This window comes from Zalophus californianus, chromosome 16 (genome assembly GCF_009762305.2).
Source record: "Zalophus californianus isolate mZalCal1 chromosome 16, mZalCal1.pri.v2, whole genome shotgun sequence".
Taxonomy (NCBI): domain Eukaryota; kingdom Metazoa; phylum Chordata; class Mammalia; order Carnivora; family Otariidae; genus Zalophus; species Zalophus californianus.
The window spans coordinates 12806423-12831318 of record NC_045610.1 but is presented as its reverse complement, the minus strand read 5'-3'; the positions used below and the strand labels follow the sequence as shown (position 1 = coordinate 12831318).

General features: G+C 51.9%; 1 protein-coding gene across 1 annotated transcript in view; it reads right to left on the bottom strand.

Annotated features, from left to right (window-relative positions):
• Window positions 1-9007: 9007 nt before the first annotated feature.
• The window catches only part of TNFRSF13B (TNF receptor superfamily member 13B), a 33648-nt gene continuing 17759 nt past the window's right edge, over window positions 9008-24896 (bottom strand). The window contains exons 2-6 of the mRNA XM_035724686.1: window positions 22339-22475; window positions 19709-19954; window positions 10868-11044; window positions 10041-10301; window positions 9008-9774 (exon numbers count right to left, since the gene is read on the bottom strand). Of these exons, the coding sequence (XP_035580579.1) occupies window positions 10051-10301; window positions 10868-11044; window positions 19709-19954; window positions 22339-22453 (789 nt within the window). The 5' untranslated portion in view covers window positions 22454-22475 and the 3' untranslated portion in view covers window positions 9008-9774; window positions 10041-10050. The remainder of the gene's footprint in view (window positions 9775-10040; window positions 10302-10867; window positions 11045-19708; window positions 19955-22338; window positions 22476-24896) is intronic.

The following is a 24896-nucleotide window of genomic DNA, read 5'->3' as shown; positions in this document are numbered from 1 at the left end:
GTTGTTAAAGAAAAGCTATTGTCTCGGGCTGCATCAACAAAAGAATGATATCTAAAAATGCGGGTGGGCCGGATCTAGTCTTCTCATATCCACAGCACTGAACATAGTGCCTGGTCCACAATATTCATTGAATAAATGACTCCTCAGTGTGTGACTTCGATAACAAAAGCTCTCCGGCAGAATGTGATGGTGAGCAGGAAGGGAAAGAAGCACTGACATAGTATCTGAGAAATGTGGACAAACATGGGTAGAGTGCTCTGGCAATCTTACAGGGCAGTTGGGGGCCTGAGGAAGTGACATTTAGCGAGACGGGCCATGGTGGTGTGGGTGGGGTGGCCCTGTTGATTAGAGGATAGCGCTTCAGGCCTGGGGGGCCTGGGGCGCACGCCACAGCATCCACCACACAGTGACATCTCTGACACCTGGGACTCTCAGATTCATGCATTAGTACCGGCTCAAAGTCCCAACCTGCAACGGACACCATGACAGTGTAATTCAGAGCAAACCTGAAGCCCCAACCTGGACCAATCTCCTGGGCCTTCCCCAGGTCCCCAGCTCCCTGTCTGCACCCACAACTCTGCCAGGGAGGGAGGCATACGCCACCTTTTTCCTGGGGAGAAATGTATCCACCTGAAATCTCAATGCACTTTATCCCAACGTGGGAGCTCATGTACGTTTGAGACACTCTTACTGCAACAAATTTGTGAAGACTAATAACGGACCAATCAAGAGCTCCATGAACCCCCCTCCATTCTGTCTCGGTTGGTGGATTGGCCTGCTCTGGCAGAGAGCAGTTCCATGGAGCAGGAAAATCTCTTTTCAAGGGACAAGAGATGAGCATTCTAGGGGCGCCTGGGTGGCTCAGTTGGTGGGGCGACTGCCTTCGGCTCAGGTCATGATCCTGGAGTCCCGGGATCGAGTCCCGCATCGGGCTCCCTGCTCAGCAGGGAGTCTGCTTCTCCCTCTGACCCTCCCCCCTCTCGTGCTCTCATTCTCTCTCTCAAATAAATAAATAAAATCTTAAAAAAAAAAAAAAAGCATTCTAGTTGGGGCTCTGTGCTCCCTGGTGGTGCTCCTGGGACTGGTGATTCTCTTGAGCACCCCTGGCCCCTTGTCTCTAAGATGAGAAGAGACAGAGCTTAAAAGTCGGGAAACTCCATCCCAACCCTGATGTTTGCTAAGTCTAAAGATTTTTTTCTCCCTGCTTCTCCTGATGGTGATAGCAATCAGTCATGAAGGGATGTCACTGCCAGCCACTAGGAGGGGAAGACGAAATGTAAATACGTTGCATTTTTGTCGAATGTCCAAACTAGAAAAGACTTTAGCAGTGGTCCCATTGGGCTCCTGAATTATTCATTTGGCAACTATTTGACACCCTGAATCGTGCAGGACTTGTACTGTTCTGGGCACAAGGGAGCGAGAGACCTGTTCTCACGGAGGGGACACCTATATATGTCAGATTGTGGTAAGCACTATGTAGCCAAGAGAGGCTGGTGGCCAGAGCGTGACAGCAGGGGCCGTGCTGTTCACCCAGGTGGTCAAATGGCTCTCCAGTGAGACTACCTCCAAGCAGAGACCTGAATGAAGTAAGACACTGAGCACAGGCTACCAGAGGTAGAACATTCCAGGTAAAAGGAACAGCGTGTCCTTGAAGATGGGGAAATTGAGGCTCAGAGGGACACCTTAGCGAGCTCCCTTTGGTCTGCTGTTGGGTCCAGCCCACGCTGGTTGTTTCCCATCGATTCAAAAAGCCGAGTCTTGCTGGGTATTTACCCCAAAGATACAAATGTAGTGATCCAAAGGGGTACATGCACCCCAATATTTATAGCAGCAATGTCCACAAGAGCCAAACTATGGAAAGAGCCAAGATGTCCATCAACAGATGAATGGATAAAGAAGATGTGGTGTATATATATATGTATATATATATATATATACACACACAATGGAATATTATGCAGCCATCAAAAAACCCCAAAATCTTGCCATTGCAACGACGTGGACGGAACTGGAGGGTGTTATGCTGAGCAAAATAAGTCAATCAGAGAAAGACATGTATCATATGACCTCACTGATATGAGGAATTTTTTTTTTAAAGATTTATTTATTTTGAGAGAGGGAGAATGAGAGAGAGAGAGAGAGTACATGAGAGGGGGGAGGGTTAGAGGGAGAAGCAGGCTCCTCGCTGAGCAGGGAGCCCGATGTGGGACTCGATCCCGGGACTCCAGGATCATGACCTGAGCCGAAGGCAGTCGCTTAACCAACTGAGCCACCCAGGCACCCGATATGAGGAATTCTTAATCTCAGGAAACAAACTGAGGGTTGCTAGAGTGGCGGGGGGTGGGAGGGATGGGGTGGCTGGGTGATAGACACTGGGGAGGGTATGTGCTATGGTGAGCGCTGTGAATTGTGTAAGACTGATGAATCACAGACCTGGACCTCTGAAACAAAGAATACATTATATGTTAAAAAAAAAAAAAAAGCAGGAAGGGAAAAATGAAGGGGGGGAAATTGGAGGGGGAGACGGACCATGAGAGATGATGGACTCTGAGAAACAAAGGGAGGGTTCTAGAGGGGAGGCGGGTGGGGGGATGGGTTAGCCCGGTGATGGGTATTAAGGAGGGCACGTTCTGCGTGGAGCACTGGGTGTTATGCACAAACAATGAATCATGGAACACTACATCAAAAAAACAAAACAAAACAAAACAAAAAAACAAAAGCTGAGTCTCGAAGGCCTGCAGGAGGGACGTTGTGTGACCGGTGCATCTCTGACTTATGCCGTGGCCTGCTTCTCCCGAGGAACCAGTGGAAAAATTCCTCCTGGTCTGCAGCCAGAATTTTTTGTGCTTTCCACACCAACAGGTTTATGTGGTTTCTCTGCCCTGTCAGGTGCATGACACCGCATGCTAAAATGGCAGTTCCAGCTTGTCTAGTATTTTAAATTGTAAGTTTAACCTTCTCTGTGGTATAGTCCAGTGATTAAGAGACAGGATAGTGAGCTGGACTGCCTGAGCATGAATCCTGGTTCTGGGCACCCCTGGGGAAGTTACTTAAACTCCTTAGCCTCCTGTATAAAATGTGGACACTAATAGTATCCTCTCATAGGATGATTATGTGGGGGAAAAAATGAGTTAATATATGGAAAGTGCTTAGGAAAATGCTTGGCATGGAGTAAGAATTATCTAAATATTTTTTTAAAACCCCAAATCTGAGAGCCAAGCTTGGGGCTCTCTGGGATCTGTGGTGTGTCTTCTGACGCAAAGCCTATATGTCCATGTCCTAGGATATGTCTGGGGGTTTTCCTTTGATTAGTCTATAAATGAGAGAGTGAACAAAAATTAGGAAGAAGAAACCAGGTATTTTGCTAAGCAATTGTGGGACCTGTCCCTGGCCTGTTGGAAAGAGACCGAATGTCAGGCTGGGTGACATGCTCCGTTATAGGACCAGACCAGTTGGTTCTCCACCTGGGACCACCTGGGAGCCTAGAAAGCCTCCTGATGCTGGGCCCTCCCCCATCTTGAGAATCTGATTTAATTGGTCTGAGGTGTGACACAGGCATTGGGATCTTTTTTTTTTTTTTACAGATTTTTCCCGCAGGGATTTTCGTGTTCAGCTACGGCTGGGAACAGCTAAGGCATATAGGCCGAGTAAAGAGCCAGAGAAGCACAGCTGGAGAGAATCTCTCCTTTGTTCCAAAAAATAATTTGGGGAAGTTTCCAAAATCATATCTGTGAGATTTTTGAAATTTTAGGAAATCAGGGAGAAGGGAAATTGTGGGAGGGAAGGGCTTCTGGGAAGGTGGCATTTGAGCCGAGGTTTGCACAATAGGAGCACCCCCTCGAACCCAGGGGGAAGGTGGGGGGAAGAGCATTCCTGGTAGAGAGAACAGCAATGGCAAAGGCCTTAAGGCAGGAGGATGCCGGTGAGAGGGGCTGGAGGGTGGTGGGTGCCCTGGAGTGTGATATGGGTTGACTTTGGGAGGAGGCTCAGAGACACTTGGAAGAGGTTGTGATTTTATTCTGTGTTGAGAACCCACTGGAGGGTTTTAAACAGTGAAAAGACATGATGTAGTTGACATTTTTATAAGATCATCTTGGCTTCCGGGGCCGCCTAGGAAGGAGAAAGCCAGAGAGAAGACCACTCCTTCCCAAGTGATCAGAAAGCTGGATAATCCACAAAACTGTACCCTCCCTGAGCCTATCTGTGAGCTGAAGTTGCAGGGCAACCAACTGGCCTGAAGTCTAAGGAAGGCAGGTGCCCCCAAGGAGAGAGGGGACATGAGCAGGGCCACCTGTGGCCAAGCGCAGGGAAGAAGGCAGAGCCACCATGGACATGGGCAAGAGGTCCTCCCATGCTTTAAAGGATTGCTGAAGGCTGAGTGTGGGTTAGCACAAGAGCACAGAACTTCTGGGAACGTCGAACAAGGGGAGTTGACACCCACCCGGGTGGGTGTCAGGTGTGCAGGTTCTTCTCCACAGACTTCCACTAGATCTTCTAAAACATGTCAGGCACAGAGCAGAGACCACAGGAAGCCTCAGAGGGGCAGGCGTGGGGCCCCGGCTGCTGGAAGTATTCACAGCCCCACCCAGACTCTTCTTCCCTAACAGACCAAAGCTGGGCAAAGGGCAGCAAACAGAATTCAGGTGATAAACCCCAGGAAAATACCTTCCAGTCCATCTGGGGGCAGGACACCATCCTGGGCCTGATCCGTAAGAGAGGTTCTGTTCCTAGCGGGAGGGAAGAATCACTGGAAAAGGCTTACTCCCTCCGCCCAGGAACATGGCCTGCCTGACACTGACACAGGATGGCAGACAGCTCCCCCCACCCCTCAGGTTGGCAAGCACCAAGTAACATCGCCTACCACGGACGGAAGGCAAAGAATGGAGAAAGACCCTCTTTAGGCAGAGGCACGCAGGGACGGTATAAAGCGGAGGGCATGGCGGGAATATTACAAACCCTGCCACCCCCTGCCACCAAGAACATGGTAACACCAGGGGCATTTGAAGCCAGCAAGGCACGAGAGGTGGGCTTACAACTAGACGGAAACTCAGCTCCGCTCACAGCTTGGTCGGCTCGACCCCTCACACTGACTGCCTGGCAGGGGAGCAGGCGTGCCTGCCCCCCTACACCCTCCTTCCTTCCGCCTGCCTAATGTCCCACATGGCTCTGGCGTTCGTTAAAAAGATTGCCAGACACACAAGCGAGCAAGTGAAAACAACCCATTGCCAAGAGACAAATCACTCCACAGAGCCAGAGTCAGAGGTGATCTGGGTGTTGAAACTATTAGGCAGGACTTTTTAAATGATTAAGATTCAGATGTTGAATTCTCTCATGGAAACTGTGGGATACATGCCTGAATAGAAGGGGGGGTCCTCAGCAGAGAGTTGGAAACTATGGGAGTCAAATGGAAACTCTGGAAGAAAAACCCATGTAATTGAGATGAAGGCCCATCAGTAAGCTCAGCACAGCTGAGGAATGAAGCAGTGAACTTGAAGTTCAATAGAAATTACCCAGACTGAGCCACAAAGAGAAAAAAAGGATGGGGGGGAAAAAACCCCAACAAAATAATAGGGCACCCGAGCTGTGGGATGATAGCAAACAGTTGGAAGAGATAATGAATGGCATGTATATATGCCATATATACATATATACATATATATAAAATAATGAAAGACAGCAAGCTACAGATCAAAAAAATCTCGGAGAACCCCAAGCAGGCTAAGTAAAAAACAAACCTAACCCAGGGCACCCGGTGGCTCGGTTGGTTAAATGTCCAGCTCTTGTTTTTGGCTCATGTCATGATCTCAGGGTCGTGACATTGAGCCCCGTGACAGGCTCCATGCTGGGCGTGGAGCCTGCTTAGGGTGCTCTCTCTTCCTTTTCCTCTGCCCCTCCTCCCCTGCTCACGTGTGCTCTCTATCTCGCTCTCTCTCTCAAAAAAACAAACAAAAAACCCTAACCCAAACCAAAACTCCTAGAGAGAACATATTCTAACTGCTAAAACGATAAGAAGGGCGCCTGGGTGGCTCAGTTGGTTAAGCGACTGCCTTTGGCTCAGGTCATGATCCCGGGCTCCTGGGATCAAGTCCCACATCGGGCTCCCCCTGCTTGGGCTCTCTCTCTCTGTCAAATAAATAAATAAAATCTTTAGAATAAATAAAAAGGTAAGAAAAGGAGAAGGAAATGAGGGCACAGATTATAAAGGAACAAAGAGGAATCAGAGCAGATGTCTTGTCAGAAACTAGGCAAACCACGGATCACAGAATAATGTCTTTAAAATGCTGAAAGAAAAGACCTGGCAACCCCAGTCTCTACCCAGGAACAAGAACATCTTTCAAAAACGCAAGAGAAATAAAGACTTTTCCAAACAAATAAAGACAAGGAATAATGGAAGTTCTTCAGACAGAAGGAACATGTTCCCAGACACTTGGCTCTACACCAGACAGTGAGGATTTCCAGAAATGAGGGTAAATATAAAAGGCATTGTTTTTCTTATTTTTAATTGCTCTGAAAGGTACTTAACTTCTAAAGCAAAAATAGTAGTGATGTATACAGAGTTGATAGAACATGTAAGGAAAATGCATGAGAACAGCAGCACAGAAGCTGGGGGGGCATTGAGACTATACTGTTGTAAGAGTCTTATGCTCTATGCAAAGTGGTATATTATTATTGCAGGGTTGACTGTGATGAACTAAAGACATACCATTAAAAAGATCTTAAGAGGCATAGGGCTCCTGGGTGGCTCAGTCGGTTGAGCGTCTGCCTTCGGCTCAGGTCGTGATCCCGGGGTCCTGGGATTGAGCCCCACATCGGGCTCCCTGCTCTGCAGGGAGTCTGTTTCTCCCTCTGCCTCTGACCCTCCCCACTCGTTCTCTCAATCTCTCTCAAATAAATAAATACAATCTTTAAAAAAATTTAAGAGGCATAAATGAAAAGATCAGGGTTCAGAGAAACAGAGAGTAGAATGGTGGTTAGCGGGGGTGGGGGGGGAGAGGCACAGTTTGTGGTCAAAGGGCACAAACTTCCTGTTGTAAGATAAACAAGTTCCCAGGATCTAATGTACCACATGGCGAACAGGGCAATAATAGTGTATTATCTACTTGAAAGTTGCTAAGAGAGTAGATCTTAGATGTTCTCACCACCAAAAAGGCACGGTAATTCTGTGATGGGATGGAAGGGTTCACTAATGCTATGAGGTCATTGTTTTGCAATATGTAAATATATCAAATCATCACATTCTACATCGTACACTCACACAGTGTTATATGTCAACTATATCTCAATAGAGCTGCAAAGAAAAAAAAGATCAGTGTTGCCATGAATAGGGAAAGGGCTGGGTTGGCAAGGTACGGCCCACGGTTCAAATCTGGCCCGCTACTTGTTTCTGGAAGTCGTTTTATGGAGCACAACCTTCCCTTCCCTGCTTGCTACTGTGGTGGGGGCCGGGTAACTGCCCTGCCAAAATGGTCCACAAAGCCCAAGATACTGACTCTCTGATCCTTTCCAGCAGAGCTGGCTGAGCCCTGGGCTAGGGGACAGGGTGGCGACAGATCGGCCAGGGGCGCTGGTGCACTCACCCGCGGGAGCCCTGGCAGGAGCCTGGCTCCGAGGCTGTGACAAGTGACAGGAATCAGAATATATGTTGGAGACACAACCAACAGAATTTTACCCAGAGCACGGATAAAATGGACAGTATTTAGAGTTTCTGATTTACGATCTACCAAAGGGATCCGCGTCTTAAAACACACACACATAACAAAGAACAATTGAAAACCTGACAAAAACCGAGATGATTTTTGTCTGATGGCTGCCAGGGTCAGGCGCTCAGCACCCTGCATTTTCCGCAGCCCTGACTCCCCTAGCACTACCAGAAACTTCCTCCCAGAGTTCCCCGGGTTCGGATGGGCAGAGCTGGAACACTGCAGAAGAAATAGAAAACCCGCACACCTTCCAGGCGAGCCTTCCCGTCTACGCGGCACCCGGGCGGCTCCCAAATGTGCCATTACCTTGTCAGCGTGTGGCACATCTACCCCAGTTACAGGCCTTTAATGTCAATCCTGTCATCGGATAAGCTACTCGCGTGGGCTTGGTGGCAGGGAACACTGCTGCCAGGGTGTTGCCATTTGCCATGTGGGGCCGACTGAGTGACAGATCGGACATGAGTCTTCGGCAGACACACTTTAGAAGCCCCAAATTCCCGTGTTAAACCCTAAGCCTCAGCTCCCCGGACTGTGACCTTATTTGGACACCGAGTCTTTACAGAGGTGATTTGAGTTAAATGAGGCACGGGGGGGGGGGGGGCGGCCCTGATCCAATAGGACTGGTGTCCTTATGTAAAGGACATAAATAGGCCCCAGACTCAGAGGGAGAGAAGACGCAGGCTGAGCGGAGCGGCCTGGAGCAGATCGTTCCTCACGGCCCTCAGAAGGAGGCAGCTGCTCGCACCTTGACTTCAGATGGCACACCTTGAGAAGCAGGGGACAGTGACTTTCTGTCCTTTAAACCACCCTTTGTTACAGCAACCCCAGGAAACCGAGACAGCCTGTTAGCCGGCCGAGGGTGGACAGATGACACATCAGGCATCCCGTCTACACCTCCCAAAGTGTGTTACGTGAACCTCTGAAATGTGTAGCTGTGCAAGGTAATCTTGAGTGGCACAGGATGAAATCATTTTATTTCCCTTACTCATGGATTTACCCTACTGTGTAAATGCTTCTAAGAATCATTATGCATTTTAAGTGCGACTAAAATATGGATTTCGGGCGCCTGGGCGGCTCAGTTGGTGGGGCGACTGCCTTCAGCTCAGGTCATGATCCTGGAGTCACGGGATCGAGTCCCGCATCGGGCTCCCTGCTGAAGCGGGGAGTCTGCTTCTCCGTCTGACCCTCTTCCCTCTCGTGCTCTCTCTCTCTCTCTCATTCTCTCTGTCTCAAATAAACAAATAAAATCTTTAAAATAAATAAATAAATAAATAAATAAATAAAAATATGGATTTCGATGCCACTAAAAATAGAAATATCAAATGTGTGGATGCTCAGATATTACTGCTTAGTGTTATCACTCTTAAAATTTAGCATGTGGTTAGAGTAGGGCTTAGAAGAAAAAGGGGCTTAATAGAAGAATCTTAAGCCACTAACAGTGCAGGTTGGTGGCTAGACAGGGCCAAAGGTGTGTGCAAAGGAGACCACTCCTGCTGGGGGCCAGGCAAAGAGCCTCGGGCTTTCAGAACGGCTGGGTGCCCTGGGCTCAGCCTGCCCCTTCCTGTGCACCCCATGCCCCCCCCCCACACATGAGCACACACATGCACACACGCAGTTGCACTGTGCTTCCCCGTGCTGCACCATGCCTAAGGAGGCTCGGTGGAGAAATTGTTTTGTAAAACAAATGCAGGTGAGCCCAGCCCTCCTGTAGGACCCCCACCGGCGTCCCCCAACTCTGGCTTTCCGTCTTAAATGAAAGCGGGCTGCGGGGCCCCACTGTGTACCGCTGCTTCCCACCCGGCACAGGTCAACAAGCTCCGTGGGTCCGGAGCCTGGTGGGGCGGTCAACTTGCAGGTCCTCAGAAACCAGGCAGCTGCCTCCTGGTGGAGCCTTGAGCCCAGGGAGGCAGCGGGAGAGGTGGGACGTCCAGAGGCATCACAGGGGAGACGCGACCAAAACCAGGGATAGGGAGGAGTGGGCAGCCGGGGAAGGTTTTATTTCTAAAGAAGGGCTCTTGGGGGCTGTGTCCAGCAGGCGTGATGACGTCACTGCAGGTGTGTAGGTGATGGTGACCTGCAGTGGAGACGTGGCAGAAAGACGTGACCGGCCTCCTTCCCCGGCACGTCTCTCCCTCCAGCTCTCCCCCTTTCTCTTCCCTCCTCCCCACTTCTCTCCCTCCCTCCCCACCTCTCTCCCCCCTCCTCACCTCTCTCCCACCCTCCCCACTTCCCTCCCCATCTGTCTCCCTCCCTCTCCACCTCTCCACCCCTATCCCTCTCCCCGACTCACCCCCCCCCCCCCCCATCTGTTCCTCCCCCCCCCCCCCCCCCCCCCCCCCCCCTTCCCAGGTCACGCGGCGGGGCCTCCCTCCTCGGCGGGCGCGCACAGGACCTCAAGGCCGCCGTCGGGGGCGCGGGCGCAGGCCTGTGCGGTCGCCGTCAGGCCGAGGCGTCCCCACCTCCCCGAAGGCGCGGCGTCGGGGGTCCCGGGCGCGCCCGCGCTCTCCTGGGTGGGCTGCCTGCGCTCTGGGAAGCAGAAGCTGCACGTCTCCACCGGCTCTGGTGGCGTGCCCGCGGCGCTTCCAGCTTCCATACAGTGATCTGCGGGAAGGGGAGAGGGCGACGGCGTTGGCCTTGGCCCCGACCCCTCCTCAACTGCCCGGCACCGAGGGGACAGGCGGCCAGGTTGTCGGGTTCCTGCAGACGGTAAACTGCCCTGCCTGCCCGCGCCCCCAAGGGCAGCGCCCCCTCCTGGCGCCTCTCTTGTGCTACGGAGCCTGTCCAGGAGCAGGCTTTCACACCTTGGCTGACACCCCCCCGCCCGCACCCCCCCCCCCGCCCACAACCCCCCCCCCCCGCCGCAGCCCCCAAGGGGACCGCCTCCTCCAGGTTTCAGCCCTGGAAGCCCTGCGTCCCTGCCAACCCCCTGGCCATCACCCTACACCCACCCTCGTCAGGTGCTCCACCTCTTGTCTTGATGTTGAACCTCATTTCACCAAGACATAAACAGTACTGAAGGGATGTGCGCCCCCCCCGCCCCGCCCCTTCTCAGATAGGGCTGGCAACATGCTCTTTCCCTTTGGCAGCAGGACCAGTGCCAGGACAGGGGGATGGCCCACAGCTTGTCCCGCAAGCCATGGGAGTATGAGGGCCCGTTTCTCGCTCACCCTTGGAAGACTTGGCCTGGGTCCGACATGGTGCTGCGGAGGGCTGGCAGGAGAATGGGTCCCCTCTCCTCTTGAGGAAGCAGGCGACGGCCAGGAGGAAGCAGCAGATTATTGCGCAGAGGCACAGCCCCAGCGTGCTGTAGACCAGGGCCAACTGGTCCGCGCTCAGCTTCAGCCCTGGGGGCGCCCCAAAACAGACGTGAGGCCCTGAGATCCGGAGGGGCCCTTCACTGTCCAGGGCCCTCCTCTGAAGTGTCCCCTCCTCCTTCTTTTCCCTCATTGGGCCCAAGCAAGCCGCGTGGCCATTCCCATGCTCCCTGGGAGGGCGGAGCCCCCAGTCCCAGCGGGCTGTCGAGCCAAGATGGTTCCCTTCCTCACCCTGAGGCTTGGCTGGTGTGGACACTTCTCTGGACTTTGGGGGAAATCAGCCCCTTTACCCCAGGCGGGTAGCAATGTCTCCAAGAGCTCAGCACTGGACACCTCTGGAGCTGGCCCTTGTTGCCGTCTGCTCTTGCCATAGGATGTAGGTTGGGACAGTACCAGAGGTGGATGGATAAATGAACAGACAGAAATCCTGGGAAGCTGTCTCTGTTCTGACCTGGACCTTCCTCCAAGAGGGGTCCTTCCTGGGGAAGCATACTTGGAGAGTGACACAGGTCCAGTTGCTACTGAGTCTGGGAGAGCAAAGCAGGAGGGCCCTGGGGAACGGGGGTGCTGGTCACTCCACTTGTCAGGGCCTCGAACCTCTGGTTTGGATGCGAGAGGAAGACTCAGCCCTGAGCCAAAGCCCTCCCCTTGACGTTTTTCCTGCCCCTAGAGTCGGGGCACCCCCGAGGCCCCAGGTGGAAGAACAGAGGGGCACATGCAATATACTGATGATGTGGACCACCCACGGAGCCTTTATACATGCACGCACTTTGGGGAGCGTCTCCCATAATTCCCCTGCTCCTGTGAAGGCGGATTGACTACCCCGCCTTTAGATATTGAGGTAGAACTCATATGCTGTCACATTCCTCATTCTAAAGTGTGAAACTCAGTGGGTTTGCGTATATTCACAAGGTTGTGCAAACGTCACTGCCATCTGATTGGAAGACATTTCCCTCACCCGTGTACTCACTAGCAGTCACTCTGCATGTCCCTTGCCCAGCCCTGGCACCACTCCACCGATCCCCCGCTCTGTCTCTGTGGGTCTGCCTATTGCGGACCTTCCCTATGAATGCAATCATACAGTATGTGGCGCTTTGTGTCTGGCTTCTTTCGCTGAGCGTGATTTCAAGGTTGATCCACACTGTCCTGCGGGTCAGGACTTTGCTCGTTTCTGTGGCCGGCTAATGTTCCATTGTAGGGTCATAACCCATGCTCCTCTGTTCATCTGCCCATGGACATTTGGGCTGTTGCCACGCTTTGCTGTTGTGCATAAGGCTGCCGTGACCATTTGCGGACAAGGTTTCGTGTGGACACATGTTTTCGGTTTTCTGCTGAAGCCTAGGAGTGGAATCTCTGGGTCAGATGGTAATGGTCTGTGTCACTTTTTGAGAAACCTCCAGACTGTTTTCCACGGGGGCTGCACCATTGGACACTCCATTTTGCAGGTGACAAAACAGATTCCAAGTCACCCTGTTCCCAGTCGCAACTGTTGCGGGGAGCAGGTGTGATGGACTCCGGGCCAGTGCTCAGGGCTGGCCTCACAGAGGCAATGAGAGGGACGCCGCCCCCGACACGCTCCTCAGAGTCATGAGTTTTATAAAGTGACCGAGCTGGCAGGTGCCACCCTGACGTTTACAGAGGGAGACCGGGTGCTCTGGGCGGTGCTGTCCTTCGTGGCCCTGGCCCGGAGCTCAGGGAGGCCCAGAGAAGAGGGAAGCAAAGAACCCTCAGTGGGCACCATACGCTGGTGCTACAGATCTGAAGACTGAGGCCCTCAGAGGGAAGAGCAGCAGGGCATAGGGCCGAGCTGGGCAACTCTTCCCATTTCCCAATTGCCAGGCCTTTCCATCTGCCTACCTACTCCTCCCTGCCTCTGGAATAAAATGACAAGGTACGGCTGGATCCACAGGGGAGGGGCCGGCGGCCTTCATTCACATCAGGGATGGAATGCCCGGCCGCCAGATTGCTAAGTACAAATGAACTGCCGTGTAGATTCAAGGAGAGAGTCTAACCATCTACATATTTCAGATGTTCTCGGCGCGAATTCTACCGGCTAGACCTGGCAGCGACTGTTCACGGCTGGTCCCCAAAGAGCCGCCTCCACGCAGCCTGCGCCTCACGTTAGGGCTGGGCCGGGCCTCCCCGACACCCGTAGGAGGCAGCAGAAGGCCTGGGAGCCCTTGCTTCTGCTCTCCGGGGCGCCCCGGGGCCACCGCGTGAGAAGGCCAGCTGAGAGGCCACGTGGAGAGGGGTGGGCCCTGAGACTGAGGGAGGAGCGGGGCCCAGCCATCCCGGAATCAGAGCCAAACCTCCAAGTGACCCCATCCCCCCACACCATCTGCCTGATGCTGTGCAGAGACCCCAAGCAGACACCAGACCTGCGAGCGGAGCCCAGCAACCCAGAGAACCAAGCAAGATAACAAAGGGGTTATTTGTAGGCCACTAAGTTTTCGGTGGCTTTTGGAAGCTACAGTAAACAACCAGACTGCACTCCTGAGGGGGTGAGGGGCTTGTCCCAGCTGCTCTTTGCCCCTCTGCCCGGACCAGTGACCTGACGTTTCCTGTGGGCAATGGAAGTAGCTCGTGCTGGTGACCTGCCCCTGGTACCTGCTTTACAGAGCCCCTGGAACCAGGAAGGGGAGTGCAGATTAAAGTACAGGGTCCTCTCCCACCTGTCTCACGAGAGTACCTCGTTTGGGCTGGGGTGTGGGGAGAATAGTTTCAGGGCCATTTGGAACCAGCTACCAAGATGAAAACCACACTTTCCTGATGTCCGTGGATTCGCTGACTTCCCGTCCAGGCCATGTCCCACCCACACAGACACAGGCGCTCACTGGAGCCTTGTTCAGAGCAGCAGAAGCTGGGTCGGCCCACGACGGACCAAACCCCAGGAGGTAGGCAGCGAAAGCGGGGGGTGCGCACTCTGGATGACAGCCGTGGTGTGAACCACATAAGGAGCTGTAGATGTGCCTTAGATAAGGAAAGGTGGGAAAGTAGGTTCTACACCCGGCGCGGAGCCCAACGCGGGGCTCGATCTCACGACCCTGAGATCAACACCTGAGCTGTGACCAAGTGTCGGACGCTCAACCGACTGAACCACCCAGGCGCCCCTCTTCTTTTTGTTTTTTAAATGATCTGTCTGTGTCATCTATTCAAAACAGGAAAACAGCTTGAAGCTGCTCTGCTCACGACGACGCACACGTCCAAAGAGCCTCCTAAAAGGCCCACCAGAAGGACCGGGGGCGGCGGCGGGGGGGGGCGGAGGGGTCATTGAGCCCCAGCAGCTGGCGCGCCCACTAACGGGACAGCCGTCCCCCGCGGCTTTCTGCACCACCCGAATGGGCCCTGCACGAGTCTGGCGGCAGTGAGCGCCAAGACTCTCCTGGGGGTGGAGGGTATCTGCCCTTCTCAGCTCTCCTTTGGTGGATCACGAAGGTCTCTTGGGTCACGACCTCAGAAGTCGCCTTCTGTGGGCCCTCGGTGACCCAGCCCCCGCAGATCGGAGAGGCCTTGCCCCGTACTTCTCTGTCTGCTGACCCGGGAGCAAAGGGGCACAGTCACAAAGTCTTGTGAGAAAAAGGGATGCGTTCTCTGTGCTTGTCTGAAGATGAAGTCCTGGGAAGAACCCCGTGCAGGTGCAGTTCCCAAGAACCACTACCAGAGGGCACCGCACAAGGCTTCCGGCGGCTTGGGAGCGAGACTGGCCCCAGCCACGGGGGACGGTTTGTTTCCAGGCTGGTTTTTGTTTTTGTTTTGTTTTACTGTCTTCAAAGCCATCTCACATCTAAAAATAGAATTTCCCCAGACTGCTGCGGTCCCCGGATCAGGCCCAGGCTGGCCAGGTGCTCAGGGTTATGACTCGTCACTTAGGGGCAGAGAAAGGGGGCCTTTGCGGGCCAGGAATCCAGATGGCACCGCTCATCTGGGGGCCCTGCAGCCACACTGCTTGGGTTGAAGGAGGCTTTGGACATTGTACTCAGCTTCCTCAGCCCTCAGTCTCCTCATCTGTAAAATGGGGAATGAGATGCCTGTCAGCATTGTTTGGCATCTGCGAGGTAGTGCATGTAAATGGATGCGAGGCAGGTAGGCCCGGGGGTGGGGGTGGGGGGACACTGATGCCGCAGGTCCCCAAGTGTCCCCACGCCTCCCCAGCTCAGCCTGCGGGGAGTCTGTCCGTAGGAAGGAGGGAGGCTGGGGTGGCCGTTGTAGGACGCCACACTCTGGAGGATTTCTGTTCCTCCTCTTTCTCGGAAGACTCTGGTGCACGGCTGGTGGGCCCCGTCCACGGGGACCACCTGGCCAGCCTCCGGGACTCTGCGTTTTCCCTCCTTCCCTGCACGTGTGGTGACCCTTGGCCGAATGTTCACCTTGAGAAGGGGTTTCCTGCAGTGAGTGTGAGCCTCACTCTCGGCTCCCTGGGGGGCCTGCACATGTCCGTATCTGTGGGCCTTTCCCGCCCCCACGGGGTCCGTGTGTGCTTGTGGGTGTGACACGTGGCTGCCGTTTTGGGAGACGAGTTTGGGAAAGGATGGGGGTGCAGCTGGTCTTCTCACGCAGTGGCCCCGGGGCGCCCCGCAGAGCAGAAGCAAGGGCTCCCAGGCCTTCTGCTGCCTCCTACTGGTGTCGGGGAGGCCCGGCCCAGCCCTAACGTGAGGCGCAGGCTGCGTGGAGGCGGCTCTTTGGGGACCAGCCGTGAACAGTCGCTGCCAGGTCTAGCCGGTAGAATTCGCTCCCCCTGCTCCACCCCCATCAGGGCCTGGGATCCCAGTGTCCCGTTCTGTCGGGTGCCACCACTTCTGAGAGCAAACCTCCATCCTGCTGGTGGGAGGGCAGGACGGCAGGGGGGATGACTCCTGCACAGCCTCACCCCTGCTCCCGTTCGGCCCCTCTCCCTGGCCCCGGATCAGACCCCCTGGCCTTTCCCTTTGCTCAAGTGGCTCCGGTTAACGACGGAAGCCCCCTTCACCCCGGGGCCCCCTCCAGCCCCGGCCCGTCCCTCCCCTCCCTTGTCAGCCTGGTTTTGAAGACCAACGCCCGGGCCGCCCTGTCTCGGTTCAGTTCCCGCACACAAGGAAGCCTTGAGCAACTCCCAAGACAGACGTGGTGTCCGCCCCCAGCCCCGAAATGCTGACGGCCGGCTTCCATGGACGTGACCCCAGTGAGAACAAGGCCGTTTCCCACCCTGCACACATGACCTGCAGATTGATTAATCTCGGCCACTGGGTTTCTCTTCCTTAAAGGCCTGTCATGCTTCCCATTTGCCAAGCCGGTGCTTTTTTCCCTGGGTGCGTGTACCCCACAGCTCGGAGCTCCCCCACCACGTAGGACGCTGCTGCCAGCCACCCCCTCCACGCCCTCACCTGCTAGGCCTTCAGCCCCCCTGCCTGTGATCTTCATGGTGGGACTCTGCGCCCCTGGCCCCAACACCCTACACTGTTCAGTGAACACGGGGGGCCCTGGAGGGCAGTCTGTGCTTCCGGGCCCCCCACTCTGCCTCTGTGCCTCCCCATCTGGTGCAATTAGGTTAAACCGGACTAGGGGATGCTAAAGGCCTGATAAAGGATGAGGCTAAGCGGGAGACGGAGAGCGAGAGGCCTGGCTTCTTGGCCTCAGGAAGAGTGAGAGAGGGGCTCCCTGCCTTGCCCCCCGGCATTTCCTCAGGTCAGGGATGCCTCCACCTACCGACACCTGAAAACTGCCCTTCAGAGGGTCCTCTGGCCTCTTTGCATCTGCAACCTTCTCTGCGCTGTGACCTACTCCTTCCAGAATGTTCCTCCTTGTTTGCCTTTGTGGACACACAGTCCTCTGGGTTCTGCTCTGATCTCGCCGACGGCTCCTTTCCAGTGTTTCTGGGGGACCCTCTATGACCCCTCAGAGGCAGAGTCCCCTGCTCCCTACCCCGTAGAACTTCCCTCTCCATCCTTTTCTGCACACACGTCCTGGGTCCCTGGGGCATCTTTTTCATTCTTGGAAACACAACTGCCACCCCGTAGGCCCACGAAATCCAGGTTCCCCAGTGAGATGCTCCCCAGAGCTCTGGACACCTGGATATCATCCTTCCGGGCTCCAGAGTGGTGAGCGAGGACATTTGTGTGGTTTTAGGCTCCCCAGTGTGTGGCATGGTGTTACAGCAGCTGCAGGAAGCTAACACGGCCAACCCAGGACAGGACCAAGGCTCAGAGAGGTTAAGTAACTTGCTCAAGCTCACACAGTTAGTGAGGGATGGAACCAGGGTCTGGCTCCACAGCCTGCACCATTACTCCAGTCTGCCTCAAAGGCCCCTCCTCCGAGAAGACTGCCTTGCCCCCCATCGCACCCCTGGCTGCATTACGTTGCCACCATGCCCGGAGACTGATTTGTCATTTGCTTGAGTCTTGTGCATTGCCTGTCTCTCCCATTAGACTGTGACTTCTGTGGGGTCAGGGACAGGATTTGCCTGGTCTTGCCACCTCGCCCACGCACAGCAAGCCCTCACGGTTACGTGTCAGTGAAGGAATGACAGTCTGGAAGGACTGCAAGAAGAGCTGGAGTAGGGTTGAGGTGGGGGTCTGGCAGGGATGCGGACTTCGTAGGGGGATGGCAGGATCTGGGGAGCCACAAGGGGAACGGATCCCATCAGCTCCACCACTGGCCGCAGCTGGAGACAGCCTGGTCCCATGGCGTCCTCCAGTCCATGCTCTCAAACAGGTCCACCCCTGGCCCTCCCGGCGTGTAGCCCTGGTACTTCCTGCTTATAATCCACACCAAGCACAGCTCCTGCCCCATCAGCACACCCAGGTGTCAGACGAGAGAGCAGAATGGACCGAAACCCCAGACCTCTGGGGAGTCTCAGGCCACAGCAAGATAGTCATTAAGCCACTGAATTCCTGGGAGAGTGTGTGGTGTCCCCGGCTAGTGGCACAGCTGATGCTACAGGGTCAGGCATGACCTGCACATGGACCCCACTGACTCCCCAGCATGTCCTTACACACTTGCATCCACACATTCTGAGGGATATGTTCCTGGAGCCAACATGAGGCTCCCAGATTCCACCCAGTGCCCTCCAGGGCTGAGGCTTGGCTGGGAGTCATAAGCAGGAATAGCTAATCTTGTCCCACGGGCAGCAGGTTACCCTCAGGAAGTGACAACAATCCCGTGAATGCCACTCTGGGAGTTTTGCTCTTGCAGAATGGATAAACTTTGGGACCCAGAGACTTGGCCTGAATCCCAGCTCAGCATTGCTCATGCACTCATTGCACAAGTCTCAGAAACTCACTCTAAATTTTGAGACTCAGTTTCTAGATCCATAAAATGGGTAGTATTGATCTGAAGGGGACCCTATTGCATCAAAGGTGAGAAAGTTCTGGGTTTGGCTAGAAGAACGCAAATACATCGCCAACTGCAGGTTGGACATACGGGTCACTAGACGCTGGAGGAGCAGGTGTGCCCCGCCCATCCCCACGTCATGGTTCTGTGCCTCCCTCCCTCTGTATCCATGCCCCTCTGCATGTGAATCAGTATTTCTCATGAGAGAGAGACTGTGCTGGATTACAATCGGCCACAGACTCACCAACACTACGAATTCTTTGTCTCTCCTCCCGCATCTGTTTCCCCAGCCTTGAATCTGACTGGCTTTGCAACTTGAGGAATAGCACGCACCAGTGCAGATGTAGTGCATGTCCCCAGCCTGGCAACACGAGGCCTTGTGTACTTCTACCTCTTACACTCCTGCCATCATCATGAGAAGGACATGCCTGGTCCCGGGAAGAGGAGGAGAGACACATGGAGTGGAGCCACCTCTAGCTGAGCCAGCAGAACACAGCTAACCCCAGGCAAAACCCAAAGATGTAAGAATAATAAGCCACTGAGTTTTGGGACTATTTGTTACACAGCAACAGCTCACTGACAAGAGGACAGAAAAGAGTAAAAGACAACAGTCTAACCAAGTAGAACTTGGGGCTGGGCAACCTCCAGTATCAGGGCACACAATGCCTGCCCTTTGGTTTCTTGGCACTAGGATCTGGCGCCATGGAAATGATGTCATTGTGAGGAAAGTCACAACAGAGGACAGAAACCAGTCAGTCCTCCAGGAGCTTCAGGCCTATTGTCTCTCCACTGACAGACCAAGAGCAGTGTAACTATCTCAAGTGTTTACGGGTCCGCATGGCATTTCTCCTCCACTCCATCCTTTCTGACACTGCAGAGCAGGGTAGGTAAGCCACGAGGTGTTTTCTGGGAGGATAATTAGACACTTTCAATGGTTGGCACTTAGTAGATGACCAGTTCCAGGGAGCCTTCTCACCATGTCCCAGGTGGCCAACCCCCACCATCAGTTGTTTTGTAATACTTTTTTCCTTCTCATTCTTTGGAAGTCCCCATTGTCTCTAAATGGAATCAGAGATCTTGCTCACATGGTCAGCTCTGCTGGTTACCTGCTGCTCTGTGTTTTAAGAACTCATTTAGCCTCCATTATAAGGCTCTCAATGATCAGATTTTCTTTTTTCTTCTTTTCCTCCTGCGTCCTTCTCACCCACAGACTTCTAAATATTTTGCCTAAAATTTCGTTCTATCCTGTGAAAACCCTCCCCTGTCTTCTGGCCATTTGCCCGGACTCTGGACTTCCTGCTTTGTAGACCCCCCTTATCTAGTCCTGGCACCTGGCCCTCTGCCCACTGTGGCCCTCAGACACCATCAGGCCAACCTCAGAGGACTTACCTGGACCTGTCTCCGAGCCTCTGTGCTCTGTTCCCTGGTACCTTCCCAAGTCGTCTGACCTGGTTTCAGCGTCCCCAGCCCGCTGTCTCTTGAGCTCTGGTGGGAGGTTCACATGGCTCCTGAACTTGTTCTCACAGAAGTATGTGCATTGCTTGGGGTGACGTCCACAGATGGAGGCACAGCTGATGCAATCCCTCAGGAGCTGATCATAGTACCTGCCTTGCTCTTTGCGGCAACTGAGTGCCTCTGGGAGACAGAAATGAGTGATGTTACTGGGTGACAGAGACCTGCAGGCCCTGTGAAGCTGGTCTTCAAGGGCATCACAGTTTAAAAAAATCACAATTCAATTCCCCCAAAGCAATTGCAGAGTAATGCAAGTCCTTTCCCAATAGGTAAATGGAAGGCTATACATTGTCCTCTAAGTACTGTTTTAGCTGCAATATATACTTTGATATGTAGTATTTTTCCTATATCTACTTTACAATGTTTTTCACTTTTCATTATTACTTCTTCTTTGACCTATAGATTATTTGAAAGTGCATTTCTTAGTTTCTAAACATATAAGAGTTTTCTAGTTATCTTTTAAAATCGAAATCTAGGTTGTTACATCATCACATAAGTTCTTCACTTGTATTTTTCAAAATTCATAAAGGAAAAACATATTTCATATTAACATAAGGATTGGAGGAGGAAGCCAGCAACCATGTTGGCAGGTTGAGGGAGGGCGTTGGAAGGAAGATGGGAAAGCTCAAGCTAATAGTGTTTCTTCTGTCTTAATGAGAATTATAAGAGCTTAAACAGGCATCGGTTCCAAGGAACAGAAATCAAGTAAACTAAAGCCCAATCACACTTGCTTTAAGAGAGCAATTTTGAGTGCATAACAGAAATCTATACTTTCACAGGGCTTCCCTTGTCTTTAAAACAAGATTCTATTTATATGAAAATGTGACTCACACAGGGTTATTTTAAGGGCACATCTCAGAGGCTGTGCAAGATAGAGGGTAAGAACACAGACTTCAAGGCCAAAGAGATTTGAGAGCCTCCCTAGTCTACCACTTGCAGGTTGTGGGGTCTTAGCCTCTCCATGCCTCAGTTCCCACATTTCCAAGACAAAGGTAACAATAATGTTGACTTCTTAAATTTGCTATGAGGATTTGAAGTTCCTGGCACAGTGTCTGACACATACTAAATAAATGCTGGATTAATAGAAGGTTTAAGTAGAATATTCATTTGTGCCTCTTTGCAACACACACACACACACACACACACACACACACACACACCCAACTCTTACGTCCTTGAAAGAGTAAAGGAAAAGACCAGGAAGATGGTGGAACTGGGAACTCAGAGAAGACTCAGATGGGATCAGTGACCTCTTCTTGCCCTGGCACTGCCCTGGAGTTCCACTAAGCCACGTAAGACCCCTGCCACTGCCACTCATAAGAAGGAGTTGATGGGATGACAATGGTGTTCCTACCATTTTATGTGTGACCTCCTCCCCTCCTCAGGCCCCCAATGTGGCTGCTGCAGGTGGTGTCTGAGCTTCCCAGACCACCAACCCTCCCTGCCCAACCTCATAAACTTCCCTTCTGGACCTTGATATTTCCTGTTGTGTTTTTTTCACCTCCATGACTTTGCCCACACTGGTCCTTCTTCCAGGAGTGCCCTCCCTGCCCCCGCCGCCACATCTACAAACTCTTAACAATTTATCTCAGGTGGCATTTACTCCAGGAATACCTCCCTACTCCCCAACCCATCAGCCAAAGGTGGTCTCTCCCAACAGTAGCATTTTATGGTACTTTAACTTTCTGCCTTGAAAGGTAGTTATTTCTCCCATTAGATGATAACCCCCTTGAAGGATCATGTCAATTTCCTATTTTCAAGGAGCTGGAGAGTTCCATGAATATTTGTGGAGTGATACAATGAATATTCTACTTCATTAATGGATAGTGGAGACACTCTCAGTCAGTTAAGTGTCTGCCTTCGGCTCAGGTCATGATCCTGGGGTCCTGGGATCGAGCCCCACCTGCATCATGCTCTCTGCTCAGCAGGGGGTCTGCTTCTCCCTCTCCGACTCCCTCTGTGCTCTCTTGCCCTCTCTCAAAGAAATACAATCTTTAAAATAAAATAAAATAAAATACACAAGCAAAAAAATGCCTGGGGAATAAAAAGGCACAATTTTTAATGCTAATGATGGGTAGATAGGAATTTATTGTTTTATCCTCTCTGTGATAATTCCTATAATAAAAAGTTTCAAAAGAAAATTAGAACAGAGAAGGACAAAGAAGGTCCTCGTTTCTATTGGGTAGTCAGATAGGACCTCTTGACATTTGGCTTCAGACCTGAAGGTTGAGTAGGAGGGAGCTGAGGGAACTATAACAGGGATCTGCATTCCAACCATAAGGTAGAACATGTGCAAACACCCTGAGGCAGGAAAAAACAGCATGTTCAAGAAACTGCAAGGAGGCCAGCATGGCCAGAACAGAAAGACTGAAGGGTGAAAGTGTGCCACATTGTACATCTCCTTTAACCACCTCCTTCTCAACCACCCAAGTGCAATGGGGACTGAGGGACCTCTGAGGAGAAAGAAGGGGTGATCCAGCCCATGGGGCTCAGGGCCCAGAACTCACTGCAGAATGCTGCGCAGGTGCGTGGAATCTGATGGCTGCAAATGGGTTTGCAGGAGAGGCAGACGTTCAGCAGGGGATCCCAGTACTGTTCTTCAGGGCAGGGCTCCATGGCCATCCCCTTCACGGGCCCTGTGGAGCTGAGAGGCAGGGAGCATGAGGGTAGCTGGCACCCTGCTGTAGGTCAGAAGCCAGACAGTCACTCCCACTCACATTCCTACCCTCTGTCTCAGCAAACAGAGGGGAACCAGACAAAGCTAGCTTCCAACCCAGCTGCACATGCTGGGTGACCTGCAACAGCCATCTCACTTCCTTGAGCCTCAGTTTCTCCATTTGTGAAATGGCTGTTCTGAGGCTCCCCCTCTCACATCTGTGCCCTTCTCAGTCCTGTTCTTTGCCCTCTTTAATGTGCCTCATTCTACCACAGTACCTTTGCACAAAATGCTGTTCCTTTTGCATAAAATGCTCTTCTTCCCTGCTCCTCCACTGGTATTTTCTCCTGATCCTTTAGACCACTGTTTCAATTTCATTTCCTCAGAAAATCCTGATTCTCTCCTCAGATTACAACATGCCCTTTTTTCTGAGCAGTGGTGTGCCCTTCACTTGTCACTGTTTTCACTTCACTTTTATAAGTGTGACTATTAGATACTGTCTCCCCCATTAACTGTGAGCATCCTGCAGGCAAGAACTCTTAACTTTTTTCTTCACTCTGGGTCCTCAGAACCTAGAAAGTGCCCGGGACAGAGTTGGTGCTCATTAAGTGAATAATTAAAAAAAAAAAAAAAAAAAGGCAGATCTAGCCAGTGCCTAGCATACAGCAGCATTCAATAAATGTCTATTTCCTTCCCGTTTTCTTTTTTACTGAGATATGAGACACACACGATGTGTGTAAAGTGCACAAATCTGAAGTGTACAGCTTGATGAATTTTTCCATATGTATACACTTGTGTCACTACAACCCACATCAAGGTACAAGGTATAAATATTTCTTGCACCCTGGAGACTCCCTTGGATCTCCTCCCATCTGATACTTACTTCCAGAGGTAATTTCTACTCTGATTTTTATCACTGTAGCTTGTTAATATTGCCCATTCTTGAACTTTCGTGTCTGGTTTTGTCGGCTCCATGAGATATCTGAGACACATCTCTGTCGAAGCTCTATCAGTCATTTGTTTTGTATCGCTGAGTCTTCCATTATATGAATGCATCACCTTTTCTACAGTTTTCTGCCTGATTTCATGAAATTAGCTTCACCAAAAACATCTCCTTTTAAACATTTTTCAAGGCCGTTTGTTTACTCTTTGATGAAAGTAAGCTGAGAAAAGACCAGTGGCTTCTGGTTTAATGCGGCAGCTTAAACACATGGGCTTATCTTCCTTCCCTCTTGAAACTCTACTAAAAGGACAAGAAAAAGATATTTGTCCTCAGAGAGAAAGAGAATGGAAAAAAGTTACTGCCGCAGGGGACAGATGTGAGCAACATTTTGGGATATGGAAGGCATGTGAACTGGGACTGATTTCAGTTAAAGATCTCTCTCTCTTTCGATGCCCACAGGGAGAAGGAAGCTGATTTGAGCCACAGAACCCTAGGAAGTCTCCGGAATTGGACGCACCAAGTATCTCTGACAGTGGGGGATGGGAAGGCAAAACGATGAAAGAGGGCTTGACCCCGGCCAAAGCCCATCCCCAGGCAGGTAACGGCCTCTTGACAACCCAAGCAAAAGATTAGGGGCCTTCTCAGGCATAGTTGAGGGTAGCTATAAAGTCCACTCTCTCCAAAACACAACCTAGGGAGTGCTGTGGCCAGGTTTTAAAAAATGTGTCCTTCCCCATCCTGTAGCTGGCAGGAAATCAGCAGAATCTGGGAAAACTGATCCAAAGGAGATGACCTAAAGACACTGACTGGGAGATTCTCTCAAGAAAATGACCAAGTTTGCTGCTTGACCATCTGAGAGCCAAGCTTCTACATTAACAACCCCATTTGTTTACTCAGAACTTCCAATCAGCTGTTTCTGCCTCAGTCTAAGTTGTGAACCAAGAACCACGGGTCACCTGATATTGGAGCACCCCCCCCTACATGAAAGAGAATTCAAACAAAGCAAGCAGAAAGAACATGCTGGGAGCCAAGAGAGACAATGCAGAGAAGAGAAGAAAACTAAAAGGTGACACCAACAACAATTGATATCCTCAGAAGGATTGGAGAATTTTTACATTTATGAAAAGGAATGGTGCCCTGTCTTTTAAAAAGAATATGCATATAATACATAAGAATTATTAGAAATTAAAAATATAATAGCCAGAATAAAAACATTGGTAGGAGGGTTGCAAGATGTAGTTGAAGAAATGTCCCAGAAAATAAGGAGAAAAAAGATATGAAAATTAAGGAATTATTTCGGGAGGTCCAAAGGTTGACTAATGGGAGCTCCAGAGAAAACAGATTTCTAGGATATATAGCTTCCAGATTCAAAGAGCCAGTCCGGCATCTGGCACAATAAATTCTCACCAGCCATGACCCACCATCATAAAGTTTAGGAGGACCAGAGATTAAGAGCAGATTCTAAA